General features: G+C 33.6%; 1 protein-coding gene across 10 annotated transcripts in view; it reads right to left on the bottom strand.

Annotated features, from left to right (window-relative positions):
* The window catches only part of LOC115965372 (histone-lysine N-methyltransferase ATX2), a 49,172-nt gene extending 32,890 nt beyond the window's left edge, over positions 1 to 16,282 (bottom strand). For 7 of the 10 annotated variants that reach the window (XR_004086042.1, XR_004086045.1, XR_004086044.1 and 4 more), the window contains exons 1-23: positions 15,374 to 16,282; positions 15,222 to 15,273; positions 15,025 to 15,099; positions 14,715 to 14,934; positions 13,958 to 14,081; positions 13,718 to 13,822; positions 12,819 to 13,021; positions 12,394 to 12,486; positions 12,154 to 12,251; positions 11,986 to 12,027; positions 11,370 to 11,540; positions 8,047 to 8,190; positions 7,685 to 7,732; positions 6,778 to 6,895; positions 6,631 to 6,696; positions 6,491 to 6,552; positions 6,189 to 6,245; positions 4,909 to 4,977; positions 4,613 to 4,811; positions 3,476 to 3,760; positions 1,976 to 2,037; positions 1,811 to 1,888; positions 322 to 417 (exon numbers count right to left, since the gene is read on the bottom strand). Coding sequence is in view for 6 of the 10 variants with exons in the window: in XM_031084573.1 (XP_030940433.1) it covers positions 322 to 417; positions 1,811 to 1,888; positions 1,976 to 2,037; positions 3,476 to 3,760; positions 4,613 to 4,811; positions 4,909 to 4,977; positions 6,189 to 6,245; positions 6,491 to 6,552; positions 6,631 to 6,696; positions 6,778 to 6,895; positions 7,685 to 7,732; positions 8,047 to 8,190; positions 11,370 to 11,540; positions 11,986 to 12,027; positions 12,154 to 12,251; positions 12,394 to 12,486; positions 12,819 to 13,021; positions 13,718 to 13,822; positions 13,958 to 14,081; positions 14,715 to 14,934; positions 15,025 to 15,099; positions 15,222 to 15,273; positions 15,374 to 15,984 (3,078 nt within the window). In the remaining 4 variants the exon portion in view is untranslated. Of the gene's footprint in view, positions 1 to 321; positions 418 to 1,810; positions 1,889 to 1,975; positions 2,038 to 3,475; positions 3,761 to 4,612; positions 4,812 to 4,908; positions 4,978 to 6,188; positions 6,246 to 6,490; positions 6,553 to 6,630; positions 6,697 to 6,777; positions 6,896 to 7,684; positions 7,733 to 8,046; positions 8,191 to 11,369; positions 11,541 to 11,985; positions 12,028 to 12,153; positions 12,252 to 12,393; positions 12,487 to 12,818; positions 13,022 to 13,717; positions 13,823 to 13,957; positions 14,087 to 14,714; positions 14,935 to 15,024; positions 15,100 to 15,210; positions 15,274 to 15,373 lie in introns of those variants that run through there. The other 3 variants (XM_031084575.1, XM_031084574.1, XM_031084576.1) reach the window with 3 other exon arrangements.
* Between the last annotated feature and the right edge of the window lie 11,281 nt (positions 16,283 to 27,563).

Genomic DNA, 27,563 nt, shown 5'->3' with positions numbered 1-27,563 from the left:
CAAAGCTATTGTTATGTTATTACTGATATTAAAATATACTTGCCAGCATAACTCTCCCAAAGAGTTCGTTACAAGAGAGAACAGTAGTGCTGGTAGTAGAGATTTAGATACTGTCCTAACCTTCAGCATTTTAGTATTAGTAACATGTAACATATAACTAAGCATCTAATTCATTAATATGATCAGTAGCATGTGAATCTTTACACAGGATTATCACATATATAAGGCTACTCTAAATGAAGAATACTTCATATGAGAAACAAATCACATTTAAAAAAGAAAAATAAAATAAAATAAAAGGCAGTAGCAGATAATACGCACTTCACAAGAGTGGTTAATCAGATGAGCAATGCTTCCGGCCCTTGTCGCATCAATGACTCGTTCATCATCTATCCGAAACATGTAAGTCCCAGCACCCTGCATGAGGAAAGGTACTCAACAAATTTTTGGAGTTGCACTTTGCCATTTCATATGCTAGACATGCAATAGTTACTAAAACTAAATACATAAAAACAGTTTTCTATGTATATCTTATGAACAAAACAAAATTCAAGTGGAAACACAAGCACACCTATCAGGTACCCCAGGGTCAGAATGCCAAAAGCCCAAAACTAACCAGGAGAGGTAAGCCTAATTGTGGTGTTCAAATATATATATCATTAACACTTTTCACTTAAAAGAGCACCAAAAAACCTAATGGAAATTAACACACAATGTGATGTATGGTGCAACTAAACCAATTATAACTCCGCCACATCCTTGAGTGTAATGATATAATATGTGCCAACATATTTAATATTTTTTATATAATCAAATAATGAGGAGAATTACAATCTAAAGTTTACAAGATCAATAAATTATACAAAAGAAGTGGAATGAACCTTATCTAAGGCAGACACCCAAGTATACAAAATTCTTAGGAATAAATCTTTGATTGATATCAATGCAAGTTCAAGCCATTCAAAAGTCCATATATTCCTTATCGCGTAGGAAAGACTAAATCTAGATGAAAGTATATATCAAACAGGACTAAAAGGAAATACAAGAGAGAGAGCGAGCACTAAAAAGGTCAACTCTACGTAGCAATAGATAGCAACCAAACATCATGTTGTGGAATTTACAGGGAGAAGAGAGTAAAGGAGAGAGTCATCCTTTTTTTGTTAGAAAGTTAATCAAACGTAGGAGGAGAGCAGAGAACATGTCACTTCCATGCTTAGTTGAAAAGTACAAAGGATAAGATATCTTGTCAATTATCTATAAAAAGGAATTAGTGATAAATTTTTGTGGGAAAGTTATTCAAATTCTAATAAATTATTAGCAGTATAAAGGTTGTTAAAGAAAAACACATTAATTTGGTATCCTTTCCCCTCAAGCTCCTTCAATTTGATTTTTGTCAATTAATTGACAAAAATAATTGACAAAGACACATTAAAAATGATTTTTACAGCAGAACCTCTCCAACTACCTTCACATCTTCTCCCCCTGCTGAAAATTGAGATCCAAACAAAGCGAACAGGAGCCCCGCCTCTTACCCAAAACCAATACTATACCACTAGTAGAAGTAATTAAACTATAGTAGCATAATCAAAATTAAACAATTATCCAGTTTCCAATTCAGCAAACCTTCATAATACTAGCAAGCTAAGATAAACAATATGGTATCTAAAACTAAGGTGTAAAATTGTAAGGGGACTTCTAGGATTACAATAGTAAGTGCTTAATCCTCTCATACTCAATTAACTCAGTAGGGAAACAATAATGCACACATATCAATAATCAGAGCAATTATTATATCAAAAAAAACACTTACCACCAAGGAATTGTATATAAAGCGTTCTCTCCTATCAGCTATAGGAGGTCTAACAAGTTCACCAGAGTATTCAATCACCTACAGACAGTAAATTGTATCCTTCACTTCAAATGCTTCTTGCTTTTAAAATGGATCATCATTATAATACTAAGCAAATTACTTTACCATGTCTCCTGCTCTATGTGGATGCTTTGCAAAGATGCCAAATCCATGGATTCCTGATTTCCCTAAGTAAAAAAAAAAAAAAAAAAAAAAAAAAGCAACAAAATCCAAAATAAGAAAAATACTCAAAATTATAAAATGCTCTCTTGAGCTGTGTGTATAGTCATTACCTAGTGCTGGTCCCACATATATAACACAATAAAAATGATAGCAAACAATTTATCGCAAGATACAGATAGATACACAACACAAACAGTCAAATGCCTGTGTTTGAAAGATCCCAAAAAGTAGAAATCAATAAATCAATGCTAAGAACTCAAGAATACATTCGGCAGATGAGAATGTACACCAAACTAAAAATATGAAAAACTAAGCTGACATGAAACTCTTCATACCCGGAAAATTGGTAGTGGATTGCGTGTACTAGTTCAATCCAAGTCATATAAGCAATTACAAGAAGCCTTATTCATGACTTGACTAATCCTTTTGGAGTACAGCATTGAGCATATGTAATTATTGTTCCTCAGATCGCGACAAACTAGTACAATTTTCATTTGATTCGTAAAACAATGAGCGCCAAAGAATTAGACTAACAAAAGCAGGAAACTCAATGAAAAAAATAATTGATGTATAACTAATAGAAAAAATTGAAACACTGGTCTTCCATTTTTTTTGAAATTGTTTTGGAGCATAATTGGTTATGAGAATTAGGCCATCTCACAACTATGACAAAGCACCACTTGCTAAATTCTGTAGAACTGAACAAATATGGAGCATCATATTTTTTAAAAGAAAAGAATATTGATTCCATGGCAGTATTATCAATAATAAAAACATTTGCAATATCAATGCCAGAGCCAAACAACAGTGGCAAAAGTACCATTTACTATACAATGCAGAAGTTAATTAAATCATATGCATAACAAATACCATCAAAATTGAAGAATAAAATAGCAGCCTTATATTATCGTGCAAGGCCAAATTTTTTGTCAAAAATAAAATTTAGGATAGATGATTAAATAATTTAAAATAAATAATGATATTTATTTTATATTTTTTGAACTTTTAGAAATATCAAAATAGTAATTTAAACATTTTGGAACGCTAGTAATAGAGAATTAACTTAGTAATTTAATGTGCTCATAGAACAATGAGGAATCTTTTATTATTTGGAATAAAAATTCTTATTTGTGTAAAGGGGCAGAAGGACTGCCCATGCAGAAGAAGGAAACAAAAAACACCATCGCCAAAAGCCCCAAAAGTTGAATTAATTTTAACAAGTTATCAATATCAACATAACATCTACCACTTGCCTCAATGTGTCACTGGATGGAAGATAACTTACCAGTGAATATAAAAAATTAGGAAAATAGAAATGACATAATAAATTTATGAAATATATTAACACGATCAGCTAGATACATGCAAAACTAAAATGGCAAGAAAACAAGATAGATAACATTAATTCTATTGGAAGTTCAGTAAAAGAAAATCAATTCTTACCAAAAGCTAGTCTCTTTCGGAATGTCTCCTTCATGTATGTATATTTCTCAGCCATAGAACGTATGTCTTTAGGAGTATCAAGCTCAGAGGTTTTCAGTCTCTGAAGGGTAGACGAGAACTTAGAGCCAATTACGCCACTGGAAGGCAGTGAATTGCCTGAAAATGCATGTTGGCTGTAGCCACCAACTAAGTAAGGCTGGTTCTGTACAAACAAGCGCTTCAAGGAGGCAGCAGCAAGGGCTTCGGGTTCTTTTCGTCCCCTTCTACCAAAGTAATTGTAAGGCTCTGCCCAAGGATGGGAAAGAATATTAAGACACAACAACAACAACAAAAAAAAACAAGAGAAACAGAATTTAACTAACAAAACCAACAATCATAACATCTAATCACAATCCATCAGCTAAATGTATAAGGAACTATTTAACAGAAGAAATTTATGGGAAAATGCAAAATTCAAAATTGAATTGGCTGTAAGTCGGTAAGGAATAAAGACATGAACAGTGGGAGCCAGAGTTGGAGGGAGAATGGAAGTGCTGATAAGGAAACATGACCCAATTCCATCTATTTTCAACTTATGACCATTGGAGAGTATTAATCTAACATCCGTTTAATCACTTGGCAAGTGTCAGTAAAACAATCAGGCTAATAGTTTAAGGATTCAAAGTGCAAACTTCCCTTAAAGTAGAAAGTATAGCAATTACTATGTAAAAGCCAAAGCTATTACTATTTCAGGCAAAGCTACCTGGAAGCTGGCACCAAAATAAAATTGAGAGAGATAATAGACAGACACTATTAACAATAAGGAGAAGAAACTGATTACAACAGCATTATAATCACAATTGTATTTTGAGAGAGAGAACCTCGCAAGAGAAAAGAGATTAACAATTTGTGTGGTGTACTTAGCAACAGTACTATAAATACATATAAAGGTTGTAACCAGTGCACAAAACTTCACTTTTTGAGGAGTCTAGGAAAGGTGATTAGTAGGTAACCTTAACTCCTTTTTTGGGAGAAGCTAATTACTGGACTCGAACACGCAAAATGTCACTTTTGGTGGAAGGCACTTGCCATCACACCTAGCCCAACCTCTAGTTCTATAAATTCCTATACACAAATATTGAATGTCTACTAACATACCACTGCGAGCACAACCAGACGGATTAGAGGGTGGTATGTAATCTGAACACTGACGAGAAACTCGACCAAGACGTTCATCAGCAGCAGAACGCTCATTGGAGGGCTGCCTATGCTTCTTGCAGAAGGAAAGCAGACGAATGCATTGATCTTCTTCATCATCATCTACAGCTAGTAGATATAATCTATCCTCATCTTCAAGCTACGTAGAAAATAAATTGATAAATATATAAGCAATATGCGAATAAACCATATGAGAAACATCACTGAAGCCATGTAATAAGGAGAGGAAAATATACCTCAACGCACAAACCAGCAGCACGTGCACAAAGTGGATGATATGCTGCATAACAAGTATTGTTTGAACACTGTAACCAATTTCCATTGAGAAAGAATTCATAATCAGAAATAAGTAAGAAACACCAGAGATGTAAAACGAATTTTTAAAAAGATACAGAATTTTTTCTCTTAGAAGTAGGTCAGTGCAGTCCAGATTTATATTTTACTATCTAATCATGTTCCAAGCTTTATGTACAATAGAAAATAACCATTGGTTCGGCCTACTCTATTTGCTTTCCTGTATTTTTCATTCTGAGGGTTGCAATCAGTCAAGGGTGAAATAAAATGAATTCTATTTTTTAGGAAATATATTCTGCTATTCACGTAATTAAATAATTGCAAAAGGAAACTTTTTTATACGTAAAGATCACTAGTCGTTTTAAGCTACGAAAGGATACCTTTTTTTTTTTTTTTGATAGGTAAAAATAATATTATTGAAAGGAGACTACGTCATGAAACTAAACACAAGTAGCCTAAAGAATTACATTTGATAGGATACTTTCAAAAGTGAATTACATTTTTCTTGTCTGTACAAATTTGTTATTCTAATAAGGACAGATTGGCAATTAAAAAAATAAAGATGTGTTGAATACACACAATTACACTAAGTAACTTTCTAAATAGAGAACAAAACAGTACATTAAGTTGTTCTCCCCCAGCATGCTGCTAAGAAATCTACCAGATTTTGTTACCAAAAAAATTTTCAATAATCTAAAGAGCAACATCTCTGCCAAATAATATAAATGGGTTCAGATTTTGTCTCAAGAGTTGTTGAAACAGAAGATCTAGGCTGAAAAAGATGTGAAGAGTTGGATCCTAGAAAATACTGTTCAGGCATGGTTTTTTAATTACCTTCATCCCTTGAGTTGGGGCTTGGTCTCACTCTCTCCTATATTAAACTCTAGAAACCTCCCATGCGCGGAGTAAAATCTTGCACACAATAACTTTCTTTTACAACTTCAGTTAAATGTTTACATAATTGGTGCATTCTTCAAACTAAATAGATAAATTTTGTATGGGAATGCTAAAAGTTTGAAGTTGGTACTAATGGAAAAAATGACGAGGATAAGCAAAGAACAATTTGACGAAAGGTGGGAAGTTAAAAAGAACAATTTGACAGACTCCATACAGAGGTAAGAGGATAAGCAAAGAAGTAGACATACTTAAGTGGAGCTACCATAACGCAAACCATTAAATGTGAAAAATATAAAATTGAAATTAAGCCCCACAATGAACTTACTTGAATGCAAGCTCCATAAGACACACCACAGATGCTACATAAAAGCTTCCAGCGGTCCTGTTTAAACAAGCAATAAATAAATGAACAGATAAAGGACTAGTGGAAAAGGAAACAAACTTTGCTGAATGTTGAAGATTCCATTGTTAAAATTTTTAAGTTCCTTAGTGAAAAATTTAAATGTCACAACAGAAATTTACTTAATCTTCACAAAGAAAAGATCACAAAAGTCAGTTTATTAATTTAAAAATAATAGTAAATAAATAAGCAAAGGAAGGTCATAGGAATATGACTATAATATATACCTTATTGATTCTACTTAGCCCATCAATGGGCTCCATTCTTTTGACATCAGATAAGCAAGTTTCTGCAGCATATTTGGTGAGTTAAAACTAAAAAATAAAAGATCTAGATAACCAAAAATGTGAACTATACACAGACGAACCAGGTATCCATATTGCACACGCCAGATGAGCCCAGCGCCCATCAGTTGTAGGCTTCATTGCACCCCCTAAAGGAAAATTATTTCACTGATTCAATGTTGCTTTGTCCATGGCTTTAAGTAAAAGAAGTTCTAATGATATCTAAGTACCTATTACTGGACAAAGGCAGCAAGGTGGCGGAGGGTTGGGAGCCCCTGGTCGACATAAGTTGCACAACCATAGCACTCCATCAACAGGTTCTAATTCTCCATAACATCTAGCATGGACCTAAGCAAACAGAAAATGAAAATATAAGTAACATGTACGCTAGTGCTTTTGCTAAATATCAAAACAACCAGAAGAAGGGATTCTCAAGATATGAATTAAATAATCAAGCAGGGGAAGAATCATCAAAGACTACAGCACAGAATGAGCAATTTGTTTTTACTAACCATAGATATGATCTTTAGATAGGTAAAAAGAGCCCACACTCTTGTATGGGATTGAAACCGCGGCTTCATCCTCCACCCCAAATTTATGGAGGGCAGATATACCATTTGGTCTAAAGACCATAGACACTAACAGTAGATATGATGTAAACAACAAAACCTTAGTCCCAAAATTTTGGGGCAGCAAAAGATCCTCAACAGACTAATCGCAATTGGCCACATTCTTCTCCGCCATTCTATCCTATCCAAAATCATATTTTTGTTCTCTCTTTAATTAACATGTCCTTTTTTACCACTTCTACTAGTGTTATTTTGGGTCTTCCTCTACCTTTTTTCATTCACTCAACTTGAACCAAATCATCCTTCCTTATTGGGCATTAATTGTTCTCTTTTGCACATGAACAAACCATCTCAATCAACTCTACCCCATCTTTTCATCAATAGAAGTCACCCCTTCCTTTAAACTAATTTCTTCATTTTGTATCCTATCTTTTCTTATATTTCTACTTACCCATCTTAGCATAGTAGATATGATGCAAACATCTAGTACTTAGACCAAACACTGTACTTATATGATCCTAATATGCAATGAAAATGGCATCAGATAAACAAATAAAGAAGCCCTTACCATCATTCTGCATTTATCACATTGCAGGAAGAGATTGTTTTCGTACTCCTGTAAACAAAACACCCTCAATTAGCCGAACGATATACGCATCAAAATCATTTAAAAAAATCCAAGTAGACTTGGAAAAAATGAAGCTGGGGGGGGGGGGGGGGGGGCAAAGGAATTCCAAATCCCCACCCAGAAAAAGGCAAATATATCAGCTCCCAAAGACATGAACAGGCTTCCTAAGAGATGAAAAGAATTCTAAATTTTATAGTTAACAAAATAGAGATTAACAAGGACAGCAAGCAAAAAAGTCGACAGGCAAATTTTATAAAAAAAAGTGTCACTGATGAATAATGCAAAAGAAAATTGGCTTTTACCTCATCCATGTGGCAAACACTGCACTTGTCAAGGTCTTTCCACTCAACACGAACAGGTCTGTAACCAACAGGCAGGTCTTGATGTCGTCTAGAGGCTAACTTGGACATGGATAATTTAGAAGAGAATCTAGATTTAGACAAACCCTGTCAACACCATGGGCACTGATTTTAGGCTAAATATTAGAGCATAAAAAAACAATGAAGATCATAAGTTTAAGTGATAACAATGACATATTCTCAATGGATCTCAAACAGTATCAAGATAGTATAAAAATGAACAGTCATATTTGCCAGCTAATTATTAACAGAGAACTACTGACTAAGCATCAGGAAAGGTTTTTTCATATCAAAAATGACTGTTATATATAATTATTCCTTGCCATGATAATTCTTTTTTTTTTTTTTTTGACAAGTTGCCTGCCATGATAATTCATGCAAAACATAGGTAGAACTATAAGAAATAATAGAACTATTCCATCAAAATCAATTGGTGCACACCTTCTAATAAACCACACATGCAAAACACTAAATTACTCTAGGAGCTAAAGGTAGAAATCATGGAGGTGTTCAAACTATAGGTCATGTTCAATCAACAGTAGTGAGTCAAATGATCCTCAGAATGCAAAGGCAGGCACCTTTTAACATGAATCAATACAATTGGACAACTTGACTTAGGATACATGCAAAGGTTTGGCAGAGATTTGCAAACTTCACGTGGAGCTCCCTAAGCAATTTGAAATTAAATTAAAAAATGTGATTATGGTGAGTGATGAATTTATGTTCATAAATATGTGGAAAAATATTAGGAGTGGTTGGCAATGCTTTTTAGGGTGGGAAACTTGCTGTAGGCATAGAAGATTTCATTTCTAGCATGACATGTGGTATGAAGTTTTGGCTGTAAAACATCTTTCCTGATTTATATATGCTAGCATGTGATAAGGATGCTTCAGTAGCCTCCTATTTGGATAGAAGCATTGAAGAGTGGGCTTGCTTTTAGAATCCTACTCATGTTAAAGCATTTCAAGAATGATAACTGTTACTTCTTTTATATATCATACTCTTTTTTTTTTTATAAGTAAGAAGAGAATATTATTGATAAAAGAAAAGAAAGAGAAACACAAAGAGTTCACGGTAGTGAACAAGGAAAAGAAGAAACAAAAAGACAAGCAGCCCCTAATCTATTCTAATAGATGAAAGAAAATCCAAAAGGGTAGACGGGAAGCAGCCCCTAATCTTTTATTTATCATACTCATACTTACCAACAGATAGACGGGAAGATAGAAAGTGTTGGAAGCTGTAACAGAGTAGCAAGTTTGAGATCCGATCTTTCTATGATGTTTTGAGGGTTCTGATAACAATTATTCTCCATGAAGAAACATTTGGAGAGCTAAGGCTCCTAAAAAAGTTGCATTCTTTGGGTGGACCAATGCTTGGGGCAAACTATTGATAGTAGATTATCTTATCAGGGGCCATATAGTTGTTGTAGACTGGTGTTGTATGTGTAAGAGCTCTGAGGATACAGTTAGTCATCTACTTCAACATTGTCAATGCTGTCTTCATTCAGAGTGCAGTAAATAATGCCTAAGACAGTTTGAGTTCTTAGAATGTTGTAAAGGGAAGTTCAAACAACATAATAATGTTAATATTTGCATAGTTGTTCCATTGTGCCTTAGGTGAACAATTTGGAATGGACGCAATGGTCAGGCTTATAAGGAGGTGGAGAATATGGTCTTGTCCATTAAATATCATTTTTTGAGGGTTATATATATATATATATATATATATATATATATATTTTGGATAGGTAAGAAAATTTTGTATTAAAAAGAAGCTACTCAATCAAAGAGATGAAGTAAAAGAAGAAAATATGTACAAGAAACAAAGGAAAACAAAACAACTTATGTACAAGAAAAAAGTGAATCTAAAAACAGCAGAATGGATTTCGAAAAAGTAAAACCCCAAGCATGAGACCAATCAAACAATGTGCTTCTAATAGTGCTTTCTCTCGTAATTCTTTTTTGATTTTATTGATTATATGAATCACAGAGTGTAATTTTTTGTGTGCCTCTTGCACACTGTACTAGATTCTCTCATTTTGGCAACAAATTTCTGTTACTTATAAAGGATGTCAATGATAGAGAAAATGTCAAAATAGCTTCTTGATACTTGGTATCAGGTTATTTGGATCTCAGAATGTCACCCACCAAGTAGAAATCCATATACTGATGAGTAACAATAATCAATTAATACTTACAATCATGAAACAACAATCCTAAGATCACATTTTGATATTGGTTGCAGACCCTTATTATTTATTATGCCTAAACTGCTTACAAGATGAACTATTAATCATAATACTGAAAGTAGCTACCAATTGCATAAGTCCTTAACGCAGCATAGGCATTTAAAAACTAGCGCGCAATCAATCATAGTACTGAATGCTTCACTAAACTCATATATAAAACTCAATCATGAGTACTGATTTCCATTCATTATGTGCTTCTTTTCCAAAACGATTTGTCTCATGATCTCCATAATGAATGGGAAAAATTACTAAGCTACCTAAACATACAAAAATAGTCTGCTCAAAGTTTGAAAGCCATAGAGCTAATACAACTATAGGGCATAAGTTGGGGAGCAGGGAAAAAGAAAGAATGTGTGTTGGAGGAGAGGTGGGGATGGAGCCAAAGAAATGAACTAAATATGCATGACATTATTTTCACATAACCATCTTGAACATGTTCATGTTACTCTATGTCAATAAACCCAACCAATGAACTCTGATGAACATGGCTTGCTTATGGAATAACTACAATTATATTAGTGGTCATCAACAAAGTAACCACTTGTAGTTACCAACAAAAATTAGCATCACAATATGTACAAGCCCAAACCGGAAAGCCAGCATACCATATCATACCACACAACAAGCTCTATACAATACCATGTTCGCATACCCATACTACAAACCCAAACATACCAAACTACAGCTATTTATGTGATTTCAGATGTTGTTCCCATTCTGACAAAAAATGCAACAAAATATTCTCCATTTTCAGAACACATTTATATTAAAAATATAAATAAGCAACTATAATGCCAAACATCAAATGAATTTAAAGATTTATTCATTTCCATATAATTGCAAAGCAAAGGTAACAAAATAATTAGCTATATGTGAACTAAGATACAGTGCCACTTCTGAAGTCGACTAATTTACTAGACACAGACATAGCAAACATCCAATTGAGAAGAACGGATGGAGTTAATTGCAAACTATGAAAATTCAACAGCAAAATCATTTTTGACAAAAAAAAATTGACCTGTATAAGCTTCACAACTTCAGGATTGGAGAAACCAAACATATCAGAACCAGTTTTATCAATCTTTTCTCCTCCACCGTCAGCACCAGAACTATCAGAGCTACTTGTTTGTATTTTCTTTATCCTTTTGTATATTTTATTCCAGCAATCAGATGGAGTGGATCCCTCAAACTGTAAAGGAAAATAGAAAGAGAAAAACTTACATACATACACTTACGAAAAAAAACAAGCAAATCTATCTATACAAATCAAACTACGCAGTAACGCAAGGGCAACCATATTTGTGCAATGATATTGAAAAAACAAAAAAGAAACAAAGTTTATGCTTTGGCCTTATACAAGGAAAGAAAGGGCATGGTGGAAATTTTCTGTTGAAATAGATGATAAAACAAAATCTGAAGTGAAAACAAACTAATGTGGATTCATTAAACATTTCATAGAACTTCCCAGTTATTTTCACCCATTTTAATAACTTACTTTCCCCTATAATATAACCCAAATCAAGAACATATGGCAAATTTATTGTCTTATGAAACATGTGAGAATGTGTTCAAAGATGCACATAGTGAAATGTTTAGTTCTAGGTTATAAAGAAAACCAAAAAAAAATACGATACCTGATTCAGTGATGCAATAGCATACCTACTGTCATCACTGATCTACAAGATAGATAAACTCGTGAAAAAGTGCAAAGAAATAAGCATAAACAATGTCTAATGCAACAAAAGAATCAGAGTGACCATTAATTCATACATACAGTTCATTTCATTGAATTACACACTCACCTGCTCTCCAGTATCCGATGTCACTCTAAATAGAGGTCGAATCTTTGATTCAGCATCTCTTAACACTTCCATCTTATATAAGGCGCATGTACTGGGATCTGAAACACCCAAAACAAAAGCAAAAATGTTATGAAACTGAAATCGTAATGATGATGAGATCAAATAAACTAAAAATATAAATCACATCAATATGACTGTGATAGGGAAAAAAATATATAAACGCTTTCAAATATGCTCCACCAGCTATTGAAGTAAACTTCCTCATGGCAGTATATCCTTCAGGCCAAACGAATCTCTCATCCTGGAAATGTTCAGAGTCCTTGACAATCTTTCCTGCAAGATCATTTCATACGCCAATGAGCAGAATAGTGGTGTCCAAAAACCATTAATAAAATAATTCAAATACTCTTCTCTAAATGCAGTTTGACGATTAATAGCAAAACTATTGGATCCCAAAAGGATAATATACAAAAAGGATCCAAACAAGCATTTTCTTTCTTGACTGAACATGTCAAAGTTAAAAGTTAAAAAAAATGATAGGGCCATGTCTTACAAATAATGCTTTAGTCACAAACATGATGTGAAAATTTAGAGAACACGTGAGACAAGCATGCTATACAATGCTTAGCTCACAGTAAGCAGCAGTTTAAAATATAGAGAATTACCAAGGCTTAAAATTTGCACATCCCCAATTACATAGGGAGGAGTTCCAAGGCCCTGCGTTGCTCCCTGAATCCCTGCATCTTCAATGCAATCTTCACCTGTATCTGTACTTGCTCCATCATCTTCACTTGTGCTAACATTATCAGTGGTAATACCATTTTGCAGCTGTAGCATTCTTCTTGGAAGCTTTTGTTCGCTCAAATACCTATTAAAGCCACAGGATTGCAATAACTGATGTGAATGAATTGATTGGAACGAAATACAGAATAGAAACTAAAAATACCCAACAAAGTACTTGTGGTTAAACCCATACTTTTAAAATGATAGGGCGAAGATCAAATGGTCTGGATGAAGGAACATTCAGAGAAATACAATGCAACCAGAATACTTTAAGAGCCATATGAAGTTACTATACAACTAAATATATCCAATATATGTAGTTTTTTTTTTTTTTTTTTGATAAGTAATATATGTAGTTTATTCAGATCTTGAAGCTGAAAAGCCTTTTTTTTATAATTTTCCACAAGATACAAGGCAAGTCAGTAAGTTTAGCCATTACTGGGAGGGAAAAATAGCTCCTGGAAACATGATTCCTAGTTCAATGAACAATATTTCACACTTTATTCAAACTGCAATTACATAAAACATATTTTACGAGGACAAGCACTGACCAATACAATAATCTCAAAAGGAATTTTTGAGATAAAGAAAATCTGCGATGAAATAAGCATGATTTATACCAACAAAAATCACATATAAAAACAAGTCTAACCCCATGAAAATCCTAGAGTAGGCATGTTAAGCTTATGTAACAGAAGAAAGATGGGGCTTGCATGAAATTCAGTCAAAAAATTTTCTCACATCACTTAAGCCAAAAAAGAACTCACATAAGTAAACTTACGTTTTTGCTTCTTCCAAGCCTCGAATGAAACGAGGTTTCTTGCACTTCAGGTGGAAAGAAGAAAGGAGTCCCTTAAGAAATGAGATAACCTGCTTCACTTTGATCCTGGATAATAACAAGAAAATAACCATGATGTCAGCTTAAAAGAAATAGGTCTGACATATGCCTTAATAAATTTGTTAGTGCACAATGCACATGATAAACAAAAAATTTCCTTCAAACTTGAAAAGGATCACAAACCTTGCAAAATCATGTGTGCCAAAAAACTGCACCGGAACTGACCCTCCACCTGAAAGTTTGCTTAAACCCTTACGATCACGGATGAGGGATTCCTTCACAACAATTGCTGGCCACATTGCATGACCTGCACTAAAACGATTGAAATAAGTTGGTGTGAAATTAGTCAATTAGAAAAGGCATGCATGACGATAGTAGTGAAATTTACATAGCATATCATGACCTGAAAAATAATTTCTAGAAAAATTAAAACACCGAGTCAAGCAACACTCGAAGAAATGACAAAGATACAATAAGAACCACATCATAAGGATTATTAGAAACATAGTGATGTGAAATGACCAGTGTCCCAGAAATGTATACAACTAATTATTTCAATTTTAAAAAAAGCAGCACATTTTGAAAAGCATGTCATTTGTGTGTGATATAGCACATTGTAAAAGCTTTTGTTCTATCTCATTGGTGACTTTATATAACAGCTCAGCACTGCACTTTTACATAAATATAGCAATAACATGACCAAATCCACAAAAACACTGCAATTGACTTCCACGAGCAAGTAGCATTGATGTGTAAGAATCAATCTTAAGTCCAATATCCTATATGAGGTATCTTCCAATGTCTATCTCAAAAAAATTCTCTAGGCTTCTCTTTTTTCTTTCTCGTTTTGGTCTACATATTTTCCCTAAGCTTGCCAAATACACACACACACACACACACACACAACAAACAAACAAACAAACAAATATTAAGCACAGACCAGTAAGCTTGGCCCATATGATATCCCCAGGGTCGAGCTCTTGGCAGTCATACAAACTCGCAGCCAACACGAGCATCTCATTGTAATCATACACATCACCATCTGTACTCGTAACACTGCAAGTCAAGTTCAAACGCTGCATCTCTTCGTGGGAAATGTAGAATTTAACTTTCTCATTTGAGAGAATTAATTCTTCTTTATCACTATCTTCATATTCTACCTGCATTTTTATTTCATTCACAAGATAATCAGAAACTCTCAACAACTCAAACATTCAAACAATTAAAATAATACGCAAGAGAACCCATACATGATGTCGATTAGACTCTGGGGTGTAACCCACAACTCGACCAGAATACCAATCAGCATCCAATGGCCAATAAACCTGTACTCAAAAAAAAAAAAACCTAATTTTATTCCATAACATTTCTAACATTATCAAATTCAATAACACCAATTCTTGGATTAGGAAAACAAAAAACTTTAAAAAGCTTACAAAGAGCTTGCCTTGCATTGTAATCCAATAAACGTTTTTGGCTCAACATTGTCGAAACTCAACCTGATCCAATTACTCCAAATCTTCAAATTCAAATTCAAATTCAAAATTGCTTCGAGAATTGGAAAAACAGTATGAAGTAAAACCAAAAACACGCACTGACCTGATCCATCGCTTAGTGGTAGGTGAATCCGACAAAACTTTCTCGCAATTTTCCAAATTCCGCTTCCTTTTCTTCAAATTACTACTGTTAGCATCAACATTAGCATTACTACTATTATGAATTCTACAATCCCTCAATCGCGGCCGATCAAGGCTACGCAAGACGCTGGAATCCACGCCCAATTTGACAAGCTCACTAGTCCCTAACCTATGCTTTTTCTTCTTCTTCTGATTCGCATTTAACGACAGTGCATCCACCTTCGATTCCTGCGCTTCGAACTCCTCGTCGTCGCGAGAGATTAAGGAGCGGAGAAAGGAAGGGTTCGGAAGGGAATGACGGAGGCGCTTACGGCGGCGAGTGTAGACGTAGAGGAGAGGAGGCTTGTTAGGAAGAGAAGACGAGGAAAGGTTAGTATTGTCGTCTAAATTGGTGGAGAGAAGCTTCCGAGCTTTGATTTTCTTGGACATTAAGGCGGAGGAGCCGCTGGCGGTGACGCGGCAGGGCGAGGTGGCGGAGTAGACGTGGTCGAGCGGGAGGTACCGAACGGGAGTGCCGTCTACGGTGGTGTCGTCGTCGTGGAGATGTTGGGGCTTCTTCAGAGCAAGTGCCATTGTTAGAGACAGAGCAAAAGTGACGAAAATGGAAATAAGGGTTTGGGTTTGGGATTTTGCTCTCTCTCTCTCTCTATGTTTTCTCTCACACGAATAGTGTGGGAAAGAGAGAGAATGCGAAAACGTGAATGTGAATGAAAGTTTTTCGAAATTTTGGGAAAGGAGTGTGCGTTAGGGTTTTAAAGTGGGGATTGGGAAGGATCGGGTGTTTTTGGAGGGAGGAATTTCGCCAAATTTATCGGTTTCCCGCCGTGTGTAAAGGTACAATTAAAAAAAAGAAGATAGATCATAGATGAACGGAATCTATATATGGGTACTTGTTTCTTTTATATGCATAACAGTGATAGTTCAGTGGGTTGCAGGTTTTGGTCATAAATTTTCTCTATATTTTTTTTTTTAGAAACAATAATTAAATGATTTTTTTTATTTGCCTATAAAATGCGAATTTTTGTATATTGGAACTGTGAGTGGATCTAACAGGCTAAGCCCACTTAAAATAGTAAATTTAGGCTAAACATCTCAATACAATTAATTTGTTAGAGAATAGGCTTCCGAGGTCATCTTTAATGTACTAGTATGATTTGAGCTTAGATGAATGGGTAAAAGTTAGACAATTCAAGGAAGAAGAATAGATTTTTAGAATTAACACTTCCTCGAGCCTGGCCGAAGAGCAGTTGTTCATAGATTGTTCAAGTTTTAATCACAGGATATTGCTACAAAATGTTTTTATTTCCTTTCAGTTTTTCATCCCCTATCTGTTGGACCTTCCTTTCTTTATATAGTTAGCTAAATTACATCTAAGCCCTCCACTTGTATAGTCACTAACCTTCCTTTAGATGTTTGTTCCATCGAGGTTTTGCTAGAAGTGGTAGAGTATGCTTGTTCCATCAAGGTTTAGTGCATTGAATGCGAAGGTAATGGTTACTTTGTTTGGATACTTCCCTTATTCTTTGCTTGCATGCCTCTACCGTCTTCTTCGGTATTCTGTTATCTAGTACAAGTGGCCTGCCCAACAATTCCCAAGGAAGCGCTCACTCTTCGGGCTCCTCAAAAGATCGGCCTATTTGTGGTTCCTCCTCGGATTCTCATCCACGTGTTGGGTAAGGACTAATGCATGGGTGGGCCCTTCCCCTTCCTCGAACTTGGGCCATGGGCTCTACTCCATACTCGGATCTTACCCCTCCCACAAGAACCTTAAAAAGCTATATAAGCAAAGTACCAAAGTGGTTACAAGAATGAGAGATTTTGGACTCCAGCTATAAATTTAATACTTAAAAAAAATATCAATTGTATTTGTACACCTAAAATAAATTTCATTTTGTAAGTTTTACTTTGATATTTAAATCATCTCTTGTAGTGTTCATTTTATTCAAATACTTATATCACCAACTTAGTTTGTCACAAAACTGACATATGTAGTATCGATATTAACTTTTTTTTAGTGGTAAAAGTAGTATCAATAACATTCTAACTTTCTCATCAAAAGCATATATATATATATATATATATATACATGTTGAGGTTCAAAATGTAATAAGGAGTCAGGCCCTTAAAAAATGGGAAAGGCCTAGCCCATGAAGGTAAGGGAAAATAGAAGAAAGGCTTGGTCCTTAGAAATAAAGAAGGGAGGAGCCAGGCCCATGGAGAGAAAAGAATAAGTTCTAGGCCCTAAGAAGAAAGGAGGTGTTAAGGGAAGCATGGGTTAGAGACTTAAGCAAGAGGTGGCATCTAAGGAAGCCCAAAAGGGAGGCAGGTAGGAGCTAGGCTAGAATGACATAGGATTTGGTAGCCCTAAGGAGGGATCCTCGAGGAAAGACTGGTATACGGGATCCCGGACGTGGACAACTCAAAATGGTATGCTCGTGATAAAAGGAAGGCATGAAAGTTGAAGGGTGTCCTGTCAAAATTAGGTGTCCACAACCAAGGAAAGGATGACGGGGACAATTGGTAACTTCGGGACCAACTCCTAATGAAGAAACCTAGGACATTGGGTAAAGAAGAGAAGGAGAACCAAGAAGGAAGGTGGTCAAGAGCCTTTCCGACCACACTATCATCAAGAAGGGATCCACCCCATTTTGAGAAAAGAAACAAGGCATGAGAGGTCAACATTAGAGCCTCAGAGCTTTGAAATGACATTTTTAAAGGCCTTGGGGGAAAGAATAAGAAACCTTGACCTTGGAGAAGCATTTGGACTTACTTAGAAGGGATCTCCTATAAGAGGAAGTCAGCAAGGGAGCTTTAGATCGTTAAAATCCATAAAAGTGAAATAAGAATGAAAAGGATAAGGGGCCAACCACTAAAGCTTTCAGATATAACTTGGGTTCTAGTACCCAGCACACAAAAGAGAATGATGATTGATGGTGAGGAGCATCCAAGTAGCACTATAAAAGGGGTAAAGTACCAGCCAAGAAGGGCATTCAGCAAGAAGCACTTAATATACTATAAAAGACATTAGAAAGAGAGCTATGAGCTTGAAATGGAGTAAAGAGTGAGGTACTGTAAAGGATCTTTCAAAAAAATACTTAAGGATACACTTTGATTCAAAGGGATTCAATCTTTACAAGTCTTGGAATCCTAAAGAAAGCTATATTAGTCTGTGATTTTTGAACTTTATTGAACCTTGTGATATATCCTAGTAGAGTAGGACCTAATGTATTCAAACACTTAATATAATGAAACATAATATCACTATATTTTGAGGATCCCTGACGTTCTTTTTATTTGCACTCTTTTAGTTCGCTTGCTATTCCTTAGTTATTCATTTAACCAATAAATATGTGTGTGTGTGTGTGTGTGTGTGCATATTTGTGTTGTGGAGCCCATTTATTGTGCACAGATTGGCTCGTAAACGACCCAACAAAGCCACGATGAGTCAAGCCTAATCCACCAACCATCTACACCATCCTTTGGAGGCTCAGGATCCCCCTAGACCATTGGGCTTGGGCTCTGTCCAAAGAAGGAACCCACAATATATAACACCCTAATTTATACAACTTGACTAATGTCTCTAATTGTATTATGCTTTAAGCCTCAAGCAATCACCGCGTGATCCACATCTATAAACTATCCAAATTTATAAGTATTAAAAAATAATTAAAACTAAAAGCAAAAATCACAACATGTATATTAATATATACACACATGAAAAAATAATTAATTTAATAATTAAAAAACATTTTTAAAACGAAATTAACCAAAAATCTCAATTCATTAATTAAGAACAATCCAAATTTATGAACATTTAAAACATATGAAAATGGATTTAAGCAAAGAGGGACTTACATAGGAATTTGGACCAATAAATCTAATTTATCTCAATAGTATAAGCTAGTCCCTATGTAAGAACTTTTTTAGACGCTTCTTTTTCTCTTGTATCCAATTTCATGTTGACAACAAAATTTGCTTTTAAAGAAGCTAGACTGCACATAACAAAACACCAAACGAAAACCATGATTGTCAACAACTTTATAAGCCATCAATTAAAGGTCTACAACAACAAAATAAAAAATCAAAATGTGATGACTGAGATTCATAGAGACAAAATTTTAGAGAAAGATCATATCATATACTATGTAATAAAAAGGCAAAAATGAGAAGTTCAGGTGAAAATGAAATGTTGTAAATATCAATAAGATGGCATAGGATGCATGTTTATCTAAGGGGAAAAAAAAAACAACAACAACAAACCATAGCCTTAAGTTAATAGTTATAGGGCATTAGGACATAAGGTGCTTAGATTTAAACTCATTAGGTTTCTTGTTAGTAGTAGTTGTATGGCACCAACTAACTATTTTTTTTACAGAGAAATTTAATAAAATTTTATGCAGTTTGATGCAAACACTTAGCATAACCACAACTTTTAAGCCTAACTTTTATTATACAGCATAATACATATGATATGATGTATATTGCATTGCTTGAAGTCAATTACATCTTAGATGAACACCTAGCCTAGTTCCACCAACATGACAACACCTAAATATGCTACCATTTTCACACATGCATTCTGTTTGTATATTTAGAGGTGTTTTTTCACACACACATATATATAGAGATTTGGAAATTGTTGAAAGGGGTTTAGCTTTTCCTTTTCTGTCTCATTTAAAAAATAAGTAGCTTTTAACTTTTTTAACACATTTAATATAAAAGTTATAAAAACTATATTTTTAATACTTTGTAAATAAATTACCAAAAATAAACAGTTCCTAATCGGACACTTAAGAGTAATCCCAAGGAGTTGTACATTTTTTTTAAAGTATTTTGAAATGAAGTTTTTTAGAACCTAAACTTACCCCCTAAAAATTTTTTGTTTGAATTTCAAAATATGGTTTAAAAATGTAATGATATGGATATTATAAATCTCGTTTTTTATTACCCTTTTATACTTTTGGTTTTTTCTTTTTTTTCCTTACCTACCAACTTCCTGTTGTCACAGATCACTACTTTGATGATTGCAGATATAATTTTAAGGGGCTAAATTAAGTTCTTAGTACATAAAACCAAGTGAAAAATTCTAGGGATTTGGATCCTCTCCATTTCATAATTTTAAGGGGCTAAATTAAGTTCTTAGTACATAAAACCAAGTGACAAATTCTAGGGATTTGGATCCTCTCCATTTCAGTATGAAATGGAGAGTGTCTAGTTAATGGCTGAGATTGATTTAAAATCAATCCAAGGCTTAACAAAAGCTTCCTTGAAAATCAATCTGGGCAGTAATGAAGAAAATTTTACTAAAATGTCCATTTTGATCACAATTTTATAATAATAAGAGTTCTATTCATCCCATTATATCATGAAAGGTTTTTTTTTTGGAAGAATTAAGACTGAAATTTCATTGAATGACAACAAATGAGATTACATTGATCATATCACGAATCACTAAAGGCCATTCTCAGGCATTTCTTTGAAACAAAGCCCAAAACTCCTCAAAATATCGAGCCTCACGAGTTAATGCATGGGCAACACTATACAAGTAACTGTAGTCTATCTGGTAAACTAATTCATCTATGGTAAACCAGTTAAGAAACCCTGTAAAAGGAGAAATGACAAATTATGGGGAAAACGTTAAAAGAATGCTTATACAAATATACAATTATACATACGGTAAAGAAGTCACAAGAAATCCACTTAAGAATAATTTCACAGGTATTTGGCTAGATTTGAAGATATGTCCACAACACAAATACACTAAACACCAACCATTCATTCAAATATAATTTTTCAATCAAAGTAAATTTCAGCCATTCATTCTAGTAACTTTTTGGCTCAACACCCAACAATTCACTATCAGTGATAGCTCCTTGTCATAAAGTAATACTTCAAAATTATTTTTGGTATAATTTGTCTTGTCATGTTATATCCGTACTAAGACCTATGTTTTAAAATTATTTTGCCACATGTAATTGACTTCAAGCGATACAATATACATCATATCATATGTACTATACTGTATAATAAAAGTTGGACTTAAAAGTTGTGGTTACACTAAGTGCCTTCATTAAACTGAATAAAATTTTATTAAATTTCTTTGAAAAAAAAATTAGTTAGTTGGTGCCATACAACTACTACCAACAAGATAGTTGGTGCCATACAATCAGTTAGTTTCAACCATTCATTCTAGTAAATTTTTGGCTCAACACCCAACCTTCACTATCAGTGATAGCTCTATGTCATCAAGTAATACTTCAAAATTATTTTTGGTACGATTTGTCTTGTCATGTCATGTTTGTATTGGAACACGTGTTTTAAAATTATTTTGCTACGGTATTTTTAGTTTTCAGCAATATAAGGGGTATCCAAAAGACCCATAGACTCCCTCAAAATAATTACAAGGTAAAATTAAAATTATTAACAAAGTCTACAAAGGAAGGGATATGAACACTACCAAAACCAATAGACTACTCATACAATGACAACAAAAATAAAGATTTTAGCTCAAGAATTGATAACTCAAAACCATTAAACGTGTAGTTAATTATCTCTATCCATATTGTCTATATAAGCAAAGGGGAGTGGATATCCTAGTAAGAAGCAATTAAGTATGAAAGCTCATTTCAAGTTGCAACTATGATCATGATGACTACCAAATTAACTTGCATTAGGCATTCAAATCAGTCATGGCTTCCCCAAGATAGTTCACATAGATTTAATATTTTAAAACTTCAAAAGTTTGACCTACTTTTATATAAAATTTGATTAGCATATAATTTCAATAAATTTTTTTTGTCAAAGTTCTAAAATTTGAAACTTACTCTTGATCATTACCAAAGCCAAGAGACCTATACACTCCAACTACAAACAAGCCACTTTCAGTTCAATAACAAGCCACTTTCCGTTCAATAACAAGCCATACCCAATAACCCCAAATTTCAAACCCAAGCAAAGTCATCAAGCTTTATACATAACAATAAAACCCAGTCATCAAACTAATCAAAACTAAAACAAAATGACCTAAGGGGTTTCAGTAAACAGAAAGAAAAATTAAAGAAAAAAGACAACAAAGATGAGAGATAAGACCCATACACTAACTACAGTTACCACAAGTCTATAACAAGGAAGGAAAAAAAATTCAATTAAAGAAAAGCAAAATCTTTAGTGCTGTAAATAAAAGAAAATGATGATCTTCTCAAAGAAAACATGAATAGAAAAAAAAAAAAAAATTTACCATAAATTTGATATCAAAATTTCCTCACCAAATCTAATAATTTATTATTATTATTATTTTTTTTTTTTAGGTTGGCCTTTAGAAACAGAGGTGGGCAGCTGAAATACCGTTGGTGCATGGCCAGGGTGGAGATGTTTTCGGAGCATCATTGCCAGGGTGATGCAAGTGCAGCAGTGTTGTTGGTGCAAGGAGAAGCTCGACCATGGCTAGCCTTTGATGGGAGGGAGACAGAAACCAAGTTGAGATAAAACCTTAGACTATGAAAGTTGAAACTAACGTTTGTTAAAGTCATTGCTCGCTCAGTTAAGAAATGGAGAAAATCCAAAGTCTAGGCCCATGTTTTGGATGAGCTAAAGATAACTGACTTGAACCTAGGCATTGGTTGCACATAGATTTATTACTCATGCACATAGAGATATATATATATATATATATATATATTTTTTTTTTTTTAAGTTTTGTAATTTTTGAATTTTTGTTTAGGCAGAATGGTAACTTATTTGCATTAATTTATTAGTATTATTTGTTTTCTTAGTCTGCAATGATAACTTTTAAGTTTTCTATTTTTTATATTGTGTTTTTTTTTATTTTTTTTTAATTGATACTAAAATCTAAAACCATGAATAATTAGTTATGAATTAAGAAAATATTTTATGATAAACTTTTATATTTATTATAATATATATATATATATGTATGTATATGTATATATATATATATATATATATAAAATTGCGGTAAATCCGAAACGGTTTGCCGGTATTGACCGATATTCGAAATATATCGTATCGCTGGTCAAACCGGTACAACCTCTGGTACAGTACCTCCGGTACAGTATTGACACCCTTGGTATTACTTGAAAACTTGTGTTTATGAAGAAAAAACTTTTAAAAAATAAAAGCTCTTTACAATTATGATGAAATATTTAATTTTAAGACAATAAATAATTAATTAACTTAATCATTTAAAAATTTAAGACTTCGATTCAAGGTAAATGTATTGATTCAATAATACAAAGTCTTCAAAAAAAAAAAAAAAACCTTTGAAAAGCTTGTTAAGAGTTTGCCTTGCATTGTAATCCAATAAATGTTATTGGCTCAACATTGTCAGAAGTCAACTGGTTCAAATTACTCTAAACCTTCAAATCTAAATTCACAATCACTTCAAGAATCTTAAAAACAATACAAGTAAAACCAAAACACTCATTGACCTGATCCATCGCTTAGTGGTAGGCAAATCCGACATATTCTTCTACAACCCCTCAACTACAACCGATCAAGGTTCGCAAGACGGTGGAATTGACTCCCAATTTGAAAAGCTCACTGCTCCCTAATCTTTTCCTTTTCTTCTTCTACTTCTCCTTATTCACATTTAACAATAACGTGTCCACCTTAGAATCCTTCGTGTCAAACTCTTCGTCGCCAAAAGAGATTAAGGCGCGAAAAAAAAAGAGGGGTTTTGTAAGGAATGGCGAAGGTGCTTATAGTGGCAAGTGTATACAAAGAGGAAAGGAGGTTTGTTGTGAAAAGAAGACGATGAAAGGAAAATAAGATCACATGAAATGTGTGGAATGAGAGAAAGTGAAAGTAAGGGTGTATTTGATCTCAAAAAAGAAAGAAAGTAAGGATGGGTGTATTTGTTAAGAGGTGAAATAGGGTCGAGGTAAAACTTTGGAGAGCAGTTAGAAAAGAAAATTTTTTTGAGTGTGTTTGGTTGAGTGAAGAGAAAGGAAAATAAATAGTACAGTCCAGGTGTTTTTTCCTTACCCACCAAAAAATTTTCTCCTTAAAATGGAGAAAAAACTGAAGAGAGAAATTAGGCATCATTTTTGGACAAAAATGCCCATGTGCAATTGCATATGGGCTTCATCCTAGGGGTTAATTCAGGTTAGCGTGTCGGGTTCGAGTTGGGTCGAAGTAGGGGTATTCAACTAAATGGCTCAACCCTAACCCGACCCATTTAATAATCGTGTCAGGATTCTTCAACCCTAATCTGACCTGTTAATAAGGCGGGTTGACCTGACCCAACCCATTTGACATGCTTAATAAACGAATCGTGTTAGGTTGACACAAATGTAACACAACTCATTTCAACCTGCATAATATTAAATATAACATCCATCTAGATATAATTTTTTTTACATCCCAAAAAGTAGTGCATACACTTCAAGTCTTCAACCCACATTCAAAATAATATAGTTCAATAAAAATATAACATTCATCTAAAAATAAGTTATTTACACTCTAAAAGAAATGCATACACTTCAACCCAAATACAAAATAATAAAGTTTAACAAAAATAAAAATAACATAGTTCAACAAAAATATAATATTCTTGAAACTCGCCAAATGCTAAGTATCAATATTGAAAGAATTTGAGCAAACAGTAGACTAATTCTAACTATGACCATGATTATCATCCATAGATTCTTTATTGATGTTCAAATTCATAACAACTTCCACAAGCTCATCCAATTTCATTTGTGTAAGTTCTATGCCCAAAAAAAAAAAAAAAAAAGTATTAGTAGTTCTAGAGTCTATAAAGTTTCAATTTCCAATTATATCCCTTATAAATTTTTGTAATTACTTACTTTTCTTTTTAAATTTAAAATATATGTTGGATATAAAAGGTATTTGACAAATCTAAAATAAAATAAATATTTATTTGTTATACGAGTTAAACAGGTTGTGTTAAGTGGATCATTTCGGGTTTACACAAATAAATTGGCGTGTCAAACGTGTCTATTGTGGGTTACGCAGGTTGACCCGTTTATGACACGTTTCTTATCGTGTCACTATCACGTCGATCCGTTTATGACCCAAACCCATTAAGGCCCAACCCTAACCCGAAAAAACCCGTGTTGGGTTCGTGTCGTGTTCGCGGGTTGGGTTGAACGTTAACACCCTTACTTCATCCACATTGCTTTTCTTCACACTTTTTTTTTCTTTATTTTCCTCTTTAAACGTTGCCTGCCTCCTTTTTTTTTTTTTTTGTTTTGTTTAGAATTTTTTTTTTCTTCTATCAACATGATTTTTATTTTCCTAATAAATATAGGTGATTGATTTTTTTTTTTTTTTTTGTTTATCACTTTTTTGGTTTTAATTGGGCATCATTTTTTAATAAGGGTATATGCATAAATTTATACAAACTCACTTTTTTCGTCCCTTCATTTTTCTACTCCCAACCAAACAAAAATGAGGGAAATTAAAATCTTTTCTATCTTCTCACTTTTCCATATTCTCACCATTTTCTATCTTTCCACTTTTCCATTCCTCCAACCAAACGAACTCTAAGTAAATGAATATTTCGAAATTTTGGGAAAGGAGTCTGGATTTGGGTTTTAAAGTGGATTGGGATTGGGTTTTTATGGAGGGAGGGTTTTCGCCAAATTTATCTGTTCCACTTTAAGATCACACGAAATGTGCCAAATTCATGGGAAATATAAAATGGTGTAAAAAAAATAAGTCGCTTCTTTTTTTTTTTTTCATGAAAAGTTTCTAAAAATATTTCCTAAACCAATTCCCTTGGGGCATACGTTAACTTTCTCTTCTTTTATATGTATGTTGTAACGCTTAAAACTAGTTATATCTTAAATGACCACCTAGGTAACACCAACTTGACAATACCTTACATAATCTACCATTTTCACATACATTTTGTTTATATATTTAGAGGTTTTGTTCTTAAGAAAACACACACACACATATACATATATTTATAGAGGGTTTCTTTAAATTAATGCAACATCCACAATATTTTCATAATAGTTTCACAACAAATCCTAAGAGATCGTTGTTATTGATTCTAATTTGAATTCACTATCATGGTTTTAAAAAATCGGAACAATCAAAGAACCAAAAATGGGTCAGGTTTCTAGTTAAACCGATTATTTTTCCTAGTTTTTGCCATACCGGTTCCATGTCTAGTTGAACTGGTTCAACTGTCTAGTCCGGTTTTTAAGACAATGTCAACCACCGATATCACTTATTTACCAACCAATAATAGCTTAATACCTAAAATTTGTTATAAAAATGCTATGAACGTAGCATCACCCTTTCTTTTCATCATAAGGAACTGTACATAAGTTTTGGTCTTCATTTGAAAGGTATAAATCTTAACTAGTGGCTTCATATGTGTTCTGCGTGTATTGAGAGATCTTATTTTTTTGTATTCAATGTTTTAAAATCAAGTTTTTTAGATCCTAAACTAACCTCCAATAAAAAATAAAAAAAATCAGTGTTTGAACTTTGAAATATGGTTTAAAAATGTAATGATTTGGATATTATAAACCACCTTTCATTTTCTCTTTTTTGGATTATATAACTATATAAATATGTGTGAGAGAAAAATACGACAAAAATTAAAATTTTCAACTTTGTTATGACAGTGAAGAAGTTTATTAAACTCACCTAAAAAATGACAAATCACAAGATCAGGATCAATATGTGGATGCTCAAAATAGCGGGAGCATTAGAAAAGTTAGTATACTAGTACAAGAACAACAAGCCTCTGATCCTGAAAAAAAAATGGGAGTAAGAGTACAAGATTGACAATATCTTGGGCATGCATAATGAAAGTTTGGTTGCGAAGGGGTTTACTCAAAACCTGGTGTAGACTTTATTGTTACATATTTGTTGGTAGCAAAATTTGCTTCGGTTAGAATAATCATGTCAATTATGGCACGGATAGAGTTGGAATTGCACCAATTAGATGTCTAAGTATACTTTCCTCAATGGTGAATTGAAGAAAGACATCTATATGTCACATCAAGATGGTTTCCAAGTTAAAGGACATGAGTAAAAGTCTACAAGTTAAAAAGATCCATGTATGGACTCATTTAATACTTTAGGTAATAGTATTTGTAGTTCCACCAAGCAATCTTGTAGATTGATTTTGAAATGATTCCATTGTTAGA

Source organism: Quercus lobata, chromosome 10 (assembly GCF_001633185.2).
Source record: "Quercus lobata isolate SW786 chromosome 10, ValleyOak3.0 Primary Assembly, whole genome shotgun sequence".
Lineage (NCBI taxonomy): Eukaryota > Viridiplantae > Streptophyta > Magnoliopsida > Fagales > Fagaceae > Quercus > Quercus lobata.
The sequence above is the reverse complement of the archived record's forward strand: the minus strand, read 5'-3'. Positions and strand labels throughout refer to the sequence as shown.